This window comes from Calonectris borealis, chromosome W (assembly GCF_964195595.1).
Source record: "Calonectris borealis chromosome W, bCalBor7.hap1.2, whole genome shotgun sequence".
Classification (NCBI taxonomy): domain Eukaryota; kingdom Metazoa; phylum Chordata; class Aves; order Procellariiformes; family Procellariidae; genus Calonectris; species Calonectris borealis.
In genome coordinates this window covers 32,027,806-32,037,058 of record NC_134351.1, presented here as the reverse complement: position 1 = coordinate 32,037,058, position 9,253 = coordinate 32,027,806, and the positions used below count along the sequence as shown (strand labels likewise).

The following is a 9,253-nucleotide window of genomic DNA, read 5'->3' as shown; positions in this document are numbered from 1 at the left end:
AAGGGAAGATGAACAAGTGGGAGAGAGTGTCCCATCCCGTCTCCCCCTTAAATTCATTCTCCGAGGAGGAACACGTGCAATTACCAATAATTTCTAAGAGGTGGTTCCCGAGGTACAGAAATGACGGCAGTGCCGAGTACAGATACCAGATTAGACTTACGACCAATGATTTTATCACCTCATAAAACAGCAACAAAATGATAATCTTGGCCCAGTTCTGACAGATGATAAACAGCACAAAAGGGAACACATACTGCAAGCAAGGTATTACATGACCCAACATTGAGAGCCAGCCCCACAACTTTGACAGCCAATACATCAACATTGTGACTAATCAATATAATGGATGCTTATAACAATTTTGCCTTAACACACTTTGATCAGATCTATCGTTATCTCAACCCTTCGTGCTCCACGTTGGGCGCCAAAAAGGACTGTCGTGGTTTAACCTGGCAGGCAGCCAAATACCACGCAGCCGCTCACTCACTCCCCCCGCCCCCCCAGCGGGACGGGGAGAGAATTGGAAGGGTAAGAGTGAGAAAAACTCGTGGGTTGAGATAAAGACAGTTTAATAGAACAGAAAAAGGGAGAATAATGATAATAAATAATGATAGAATATACAAAATGAGTGATGCACAATGCAATTGCTCACCACCCGCGCTGACCGATAACCAAGTAGCGATCGGTACTTCCTGGATCACGCCTACCCTTCATATACTGAGCATGACGTCACATGGTATGGAATATCCCATTAGCCAGCTGGGCTGGCTGTCCTGATTATGTTCCCTCCCATCTTGTGTACCTAGCTCAGTCAGTAGGCACGGGAGCTGTCCTTGGACTAGGAGGGCACTTAGCAACAACTGAAAACATCGGTGTGTTATCAACATTCTTCTTGTACTAAATCCAAAACACAGCACTAGGAAGAAATTTAACCCTATCCCAGCCGAAACCAGGACACCCGGCTATGCTCCCTCCCAGCTTCTGAGGAGTCCTTGACTATCAGGGTACTTAGCAACAACTGAAAACATCAGTGTGTTATCAACATTCTTCTCATACTAAATCCAAAACACAGCACTAGGAAGAAATTTAACTCTATCCCAGCCGAAACCAGGGCACTCAGTCCTAGTGTTAAAGAGTAGTGGCATAATTATGTATGTAAAAAAAATTTAAAAAACCTGCACGTTTAGTATTAAGCTATTTAGAACTGGCTAAGCATGCAATGAGTCCGTTACTCAAACGAGATCCAGTAATGAGATGCAGAAATGTTGCTTGTGTTTGAACTTTGTAAATTAAAGGTAAATATATGTTTAAAGTATTGTCTAGCATGTTTAAGGATGCTGTCAAAGGAAATGGAAAACAGGCATTTTTTTTCCTTCTGGTATAGCCATCATTGAAATTAAAGTAATGTGATTACTCTTCCTGTGCCAAGGCTCTCAAGGTTTCTCCCGAGTATCAAAAGTTACCCCAATGTACCTCCACAGGGCTGCCACGAGCAGTTTGGGAGTGGCAGAATACAGTTCTTTCAGCATCTTCTGGGGCTGGAAGAAATAACATGATGAGCGTGAACCAGGCATGCATCTTAGGCCCATGTAAGTGGTGAAGAGTGCCTGAAGTCTGCGACCACAGCGCAGTCACCAAACCACTGTTGGACATAAATCCAGAAGGGAAGGGGAGCAAAAAAAGAGGAAGTTTCAAGGGGAAGAGGACATACAGAGGAAAAAATATTTGCTTGTATGCATATACTATATGCATTCATTATCCAGCTGTGATACATCAACTTTACCCTCTCCTACAGGTGACCGTTTCCTGGTTTTGCATACTTTAAATAATTTGTCCAAAGCTAAACTATTCTATGCTTAGATTTTGCCTGAGATGCCAATTTAAAATTGAATAGCCTTATGCCAAGCTGCTTTAAAATGTTTCTCTATGTTATCGTCAATAAATCTTTATGGTTTTTTACTATGTTTTTTGTAGACATGGAGGGGTGGACTATATACTAATTTGATTTTAGTGGGAGTCTGGGGGGTGGGGGTGGAATAGGGTTAGAAACTAGTATCTGATGCTGTTCCTGAAAAAAAGGGGAGATTTTATTTTTTTCACTCTCCCTGCCTTCCCCTCGGGACTGCCAGCAGAGGCCTGAAGGGAAGGGCTTCCTACTCCTGCTCCCCTGGCGAAGTCTCAGCACCACCCGCCTGCTTATCTCTGCGAACAGCCCTCCTGCGTGCAACGCCCTTCTTTTCCTGGGTGCACAACGTCTAAGAGTTTAAAATAAAAAGGCATGTACACTCCGCTTGGCAGCGGGGTTATAACAGTTGACGGCACAGCTCCCTCTCGGTAATAGCCGGGGGCGTGCCGGGGAAGGAGGCAGGGTCGTTGCTAGTTGCCAATCATGGGCTGCTGCCCAATAGGGGTGGGCGCAGGGAGTGCGCTATGCGTCGTGGCGTCATGCGTCGTGGCGTCATGTCGGCTGTGTCCATGGCAGATGGCAGATGGGAGAGGAGAGGGCTGAGATGGTCATGGCTTCGTCCGTCGTGAGGGCTACGGTGCGGGCCGTGAGTAAGAGGAAGATCCAGGCTACCCGCGCTGCTCTCACCCTGGTCAGTGCTGGAGGTGTGGCGGGCCCCTCACCGCCCTGTGGGATGCCGCTCACAGGCCTCTCTGACCTGTGCCTTTGTCCTGAGAGCGGGCGTTAGAACTGTGCTACGGGCAGGGCTGCGTTGAAGTGTCTCTGTCAGCCTGACTGTCCGTTCGCCCCGAGGCAGATGCTACGCCGACGCCTCTAGGCTGCTAGTGACTGGGACGGCGCGGGCCGTGCTGTCGAGCCTGTGTACGTGGCTGGCGGTGCTGCACGCCTGGCCTAGCAGCAGGCGAACCTGCGCCCAGCGCTTCTGAGTGCTGCTGCTGCGCAGGGCCGTAGGCCTGAGGGCGAGCGCTGTTAACCCTCCGAGGTTGCCAGCTGCGCGTTGGCGTTGGGATTTAGTCGCTAGGAAGGGTCTACAAGGAATTGGAAAGGACCTATTCCCGCTTGTGAGCTTGCTGGGGGCGTTTGTGCTCCCGGTGAGGACTCTGGTGTTTCCTCATCTGCGCCTGTGTAGAGACGATGCTTAGAGAAAGCGGGACTGTCTTGGGGTTTGGAGAAATCCGAACTGCGGTGCGGTGTGCTAGCGATGGGCAGTCTCTGGCCTGATAACGGCCGGCAGGCAGTAGGAAAAGGGGGAAAGACCGGTGCGGTCACTTTCATGTGGGGTGATGTTTTGCACAGTCACTCTAAGAAGTATATTTATTCTGAAGAATGGAAATTCAGTACAGAAACTGGCAAGTAGGTTGTTCCCAAGGAGACTCTCTATCCCTGTGTTAATTGAGAAAGTGCATTTACTAGTTGTGGCAGTATTGCAGAGGCCGTACAGTTGGGAAGGCTTACTCCGGAGGGAGGTGCAGCCCTCTGCGTTGACGGGGGCAGACTAAATATATCTAGTTCAGTCATTTGTCTGAGCAGGTAATTCCTGTATTGTAGTGATCTTGTAGCAATTGAATATTAATAGCGCTAATTAGAAAAGGTATTCTAATGTAAATCTAGTAGACGTTTGCTTTGTGTGTTTGAAACTGCTAGTAATAAAAACTTCACCTTACTCAATATCCTGGAAACTTGTAAGTATGTAAGGGGAACTTTTTTATGTATATTTTGTGTATGTAGTCTTGCATTTCTGCAGCAACTAGATAGATCTATATGAACTATGAGTTTATCTTCTGTAAAATCATAGTTCCTCTCATAAGTTAATGGGAAAGAAGGGAATAAATATTTCTGTGCCTGGCTGATTTTTCTGTAATGCATATATGACAACATTTTGACTAGAACAGAACTGTTTAATTGAGTTGTAGTAATTTTGCAGTATGTATCTTGAGGCATCGGTTTCAAGTAGAAGAAAGGCTAGTTGACAGTGTCAGATGGTTGGTGCTGTAGGTGGACTTCGCAGATAGGAGACAAAACTTAACTGTAAACTAAGACAAAATTTGATTGCACAAAGAGAACTTTTTATTTGTAGTGTGTGACTTGCATGTATTACAAAGCGTGTAGCATACTTGAATTTTTTTTTTAAACTACATACAAGCATATGCATATATTTGTCTTTCAGACCCCATCAGCTGTTCAGAAGATAAAACAACTTCTTAAAGATAAACCTGAGCATGTAAGTGCAAACAGGGCTATCTTGCAGATTATACTAAGGTATTAGCACTGATGATTATTACAAAGCGTTTCTGGCTAACCTAGCAGCTTGAAATAAACACTGAAAAACTTGGAGATGTTGATGTCTTTTTTTTTGGATGGGACTGTATAAGTTTGTTTATCTATCAAGCTTCATTTCTATATAAAGTAAAATGCAGAAAATAATTGACTGTAATGACCTTTCACTGTACAGTTACTTTTGAGATGGGTAAAACTGAAGAAAAAAAAAAAACACCTTAAGCTTGAAAAATATTTCTAAGCCATATTTTGATCAACTATTCTAGTATGGCATAGTGGTGACTTCTGGTAGGGCTAGAGATCTTCAGCTGTTGATACTAAGATGTTATTAAATTCTTGAAGGCATTCTGGTTGTGAAATAGATAATAATGTTAGATTCATACCCATTGGAAAAGGTATAATTCTTATGAAACTTGCCAGACAATGTCTTTTTCTGTAAATAATTGGTATTTCAACAAATAGCTGATTGAGAATGTCATCTTCTTGAGAAGAGCACAGTCTTGCTTTCTAACCATTATAAAAGCAAGCATTAGGTTTTCTTCTTTACAGCAAGTACTAGTTCAAGAAGATTATTTCCCTCAACTTTTGTATAAAACCCATTGTTTCTTTTGCTTCCTGCACATCTGCAACTAACTAGACTCTTCATTCTAATGTTTTAAACCATCTTAAGGAAGCCCAAAGCCTACAGCTTAGCTGATCAGTCATCCCCCTTGTTATAAATGGTGCTCATGTTTTCCAACCCATTATTTCTAGCCCTTCTTGTAGAGGAGGGTATTTAGTCTGAAAAGAATGAGTGCTGTTTGTCTGAGATTCCACTTGTCATCAAGCGATACATTTTGATATGTTTTTAATCATAACATTGGTTCCATAGATGATTATACTTTTCAAATTATGTACTGAAGTATTTTTGTGTGAAAAGTGGTACAGATACTTTTGGAAGATCCTTGTGCATAAATAATTTTCCAGTTCATTTTCAACAACCTGTATCAACCTCTTCGACAACCTTTTCTCAGCTGTTTACTTGCATAGATGCTCTGTTTGACTTACAGGCTTGTGTTGGATAATTGCAAATTATCCATATCCATTATCCGCAAACATATTGACTAGCTTGGGCTTTAACATTGATTAACACAGTAAATGAATAAACTTACTTGCAAAAAGGAGAGGATTAAGTTTTAAGTGTGAATGGTAATGCGGATAATGAAGATCTTAAAGTAATGTTTTCAGAACTTTGGATTGAAGTAGTAGATTTCTAATGGTCATTATAGGAGTTATGTAAAAATCTAGCAGCTGCCCTTGACTTGGCCTCACAACTTCATAATTATGTTACTGTCAACAATCTTAAAATAGTGCCTGAATTACCATCTGAATAAACTTTCATTTGAAGTTGCAAAAACATCTGTCTTTGAAGTTTGACTTTTATGAGATAAAGCACCAAGGAGTGTCAACAGTTCATTACTTTGATTTTTTTTTTTTTTTAAAAAAAAAAAAAATCAAAACATACTTCAGGGCTTGGTCCACAGTAGCAAACATCTGATGTCTGCTTTTACCTTGGTGGTCAATTTTATAAGAGGAAAAATGTTACCTTTTAATCCATTAAACTAGTTCACTTCTGTTTTAGCACTGGCCTTGAGGCAAGGGAGAATAAATGTCAGCTTTTTGTTGTTCTGCATACTTCTTATTTTGGTGTTCAAGAATAGGTTTAAAAAAAAAATGTTTTATTTTAGGTAGGTGTGAAAGTAGGTGTTCGTACAAGAGGATGCAATGGACTTTCTTACACACTAGAATATACAAAGTCAAAAGGAGACTCCGATGAAGAAGTAGTTCAAGATGGTAAGTTTCTGATGCAGTAAAGCAAAACTGGGGGGGGGGGAAGAATAGCCTAATTACAGGTTTGCCAAGGGGCAGGTTAGGACTTCAAAGTAACAAGTTATTGTAAGAGGTTCTAGTGTTCTGTTACAGGAGTTGTCACCCTAGTTTCTGTTGTGAAGATGTAAAATTAATCAGTTTGTTAAAATCTGCAGCTTTGTAGAGGAAATAAGGAATATCCTTGATTCAACCTTCATTTCATGCCCATGTTGGGTTAAGATGGAGTTCCCTATGATAACAACAAAAAAGTCTCTGTCAGAATAAATGGTCAGAATAAATGGTCTAGCCCTTTATTCCTGTCTTTGGAGGTGACCAATAGCAAATATCTGAGAGAATACAGAACAAGGCATGGACAGAAGGATACTTTACTAACATACCTAAAATAAGGCTTGGCAAAGTAAAGGTTTTATTTGCAAAGAGTTTTCCCAGCTGTCTTCTATAACTAGCCTTATAAATGACTTTTTTTTTAATGTCTTTATGCTTTTGATCTTGACATTGTTTTGTGACAATGCATTCTATAATTTTAATTAAGCGTTATGTTTGAAACTGTTTTCTTAGGTTGGTATTTAGGCTTGCTGCCTGATAATTTCATTGAGTAGTCCCATCATAGGTCTATTGTTAAAGTACTGAAAGTTCCATACATCTTTCCAATTTTTATAGAAACTTCTCTCAGTGATATTTTTGTCAAGCATGAATTTTTAGAAAGGCATAATAATGTTTGTCTTGGTTTCTGTTCTTCTAAAAATTGCTAAATTTTTTTATACATTATTGAACTGTGCTGTGTTTGCATCCAGAAAGATTACTTTTCAACTGGTGGCAAAGTAGGAGATTTGAATAAGAGTGGGATATCACAGTTACTTTCTTATAGAAGCTGTGCTGCTTAGCAGAGCTCAAATTCCAGCTGCCTTGAAAATATCTGTGACCAACTCATAAAATTTGGTTTTGTCTTAAAAAAAATATTAGTTGGAACTTCAGCAAATTATTAAATTGAAATAGAGTAGATGAGATCAGGACTGCCACCTAATTTTGCAGGTGCTTCTTGACTTCAGATTTAGCTGGCTCCTAGAGTTGCCTCTTCTGCTTGGCTCCAGAGCTGCTCTGGCTTTACAGGGCTGAAAACACATTTTTCAGAAGGCAATTCCTGTCTTGGTTCTTAAGGGAGATGAAAGCAGTTTCCCTCAGTCATGAGAGGCCTTGATCTCCAAAGCCAGATGATGTTTCAGTTGTGGCTGTGTACCTTCTGTTTTATTTTGATTGCTTCTAGACAGCTTTCCACTGAAGGCTCTGACTTTTATATAGCGCTTTGCTCAGTGAGCTGGTGGCTTTGGATACCAACCCAATTCTCCTGGCTTTTAGTTAGCAAGTGCTGATGCTTAATACAGAATTGTGGTTCTGCTTCAGGGTTCAGGTCCTTTTTCATTAGATTTAGCCTTCCCTGTGTATTACTGTCTGGGTTGACCAAGAAAAATGTGGAGGTTCAACTTAGTTGCCCACAGACTTGAGTTGTTTCACTAAAGTGTTTCATCTCAACTTCTACTATGATGAAACAGCTTTCCAGCACTCTCCTATAACTTAATGACTTCTTGTTGCTGCTACTGATGCTATTTTTAAATTTTTATTTTTATTATTTCCTAGTCTATGGACAGCTAAAGCAGTCTATTCATACTAACCACTTTATACCATACTTGCAGTTTTAAAGTTCAATAACTTTCCAGGCTGGTAGATACTTTGCATACTTTAGAAAAAGGAGATCTTTCTAGTTCTGCAGATGAACTACCAATTCTTAGTTCTTAAAGGTTATGATATCTTCAAAATTTCACTCATCATCTACCTCGGTATAGAATTCAATATTGCTAATAATTCATATAGACCTAATAATTTTGGCAGAGCAAAGGACATTCCTTATGAGAGAAGGGTTCTTCAGTTGGTTTTTTTAGGGTTTTTTGCTTTGGTTTGGGGTTGGTTTTTTGTTGTTTTTTTTTTTTTTTTAACATCTTGTTGGATGCACAGGCTTTAAGAACAGTAGTAAATGGGTTACTGACTATAATGCATGGAAAAGGAAGTATCAAAGCTGAGATTGATTCCCAAGTTCTACAACTGATTACTCTGGGTATCATGGTTTTAAATCTGAATGAAAATAAATGAGCACATGTACACAAATACCAGCACTAGACTGTTACTAGAATTTTGTAGCAAGAGTTGAGGAGGAAAAAAAAGGAGAAGGAAAAAAAAAAGCGCCCTATCTTAGGCTAGGGAAAATGAGTTATATTGACAGATTTTTGTATTTAACTTCCACTTTTATCACTGGTTGGAACAACATTTCAAAGTGAATGATGAACAGTTTTGCTGTATGTAATATTTTTTTTTTCTTTGTTGTCTTTAAGGGATTAGAATCTTTATTGAGAAGAAAGCACAGCTGACACTTCTAGGAACTGAAATGGACTATGTGGAAGACAAACTGTCCAGTGAATTTGTCTTCAATAATCCAAACATCAAAGGAACATGTGGCTGTGGAGAAAGCTTTAACATTTGAAATTTCAGGACTATTTCTTTGACTTTGAAAGCCACAAAACACTTGCTGAATATGTGGCTTTCAAAAGCAAATGCATTTTCTTCAGGTTCTTAGGCTGTGTAAAGTGTGGATGCCATTAAGGAAAATAAAGTTAATTCACTTTTTCATTTTGAAAATTTAAATTGTGTGTTAAATCCCCGCACTGATGTTTTTACACTGCAATTTGTGATTAATTGGGACCCAGAAGGTAAGAACATTAAGTGCTGTAGCATTTCTGTGTTTTCATGTATCATGGAAGTAAAATCTCACTGTTCTTTTCCTTTGCCATTTTCTTTGTCCACTCCACTTGCACTTCTCCATCCAAAAGCCATTTGCAAGAATATATTGCCTATTTATTCTGCTTTGAGTTGAAAAAAATTACCACTTCTATGTTTGTATGTGTTTAAATATTTATATATACAGACACACACTCCTCGACTTCAAAGTTCACTATGATTATGTAGATAAATAATTTGTTTTATTAGGTTTCTGATGTTTTTATATATAGACTTGTCTGGTGGTTTATTTTCCCATAAATCTAGGGAAGTCCAGAAAGCAGTTCATGTGCAAATTTAACAGTAGGCTGCCAT

The 9,253-nt window shown here is 39.8% G+C and overlaps 1 protein-coding gene across 3 annotated transcripts; it reads left to right on the top strand.

Moving 5' to 3' along the window:
* The first annotated feature begins 2,446 nt into the window (after positions 1-2,446).
* LOC142074703 (iron-sulfur cluster assembly 1 homolog, mitochondrial-like) lies at positions 2,447-8,800 on the top strand. 3 transcript variants are annotated; one of them, XM_075135505.1, is made up of 4 exons: positions 2,447-2,552; positions 4,134-4,187; positions 5,971-6,076; positions 8,497-8,800. In XM_075135505.1, the coding sequence occupies exons 1-4, from the start codon at positions 2,490-2,492 to the stop codon at positions 8,643-8,645; spliced, it is 372 nt and encodes a 123-aa protein (XP_074991606.1). In that variant the 5' UTR covers positions 2,447-2,489; the 3' UTR covers positions 8,646-8,800. The 3 variants fall into 3 exon arrangements, with proteins under 3 accessions (XP_074991606.1, XP_074991605.1, XP_074991608.1); XM_075135504.1 differs by having other exon boundaries at positions 2,447-2,597; XM_075135507.1 differs by lacking the exon at positions 2,447-2,552 and adding an exon at positions 2,980-3,319.
* Positions 8,801-9,253: the final 453 nt, after the last annotated feature.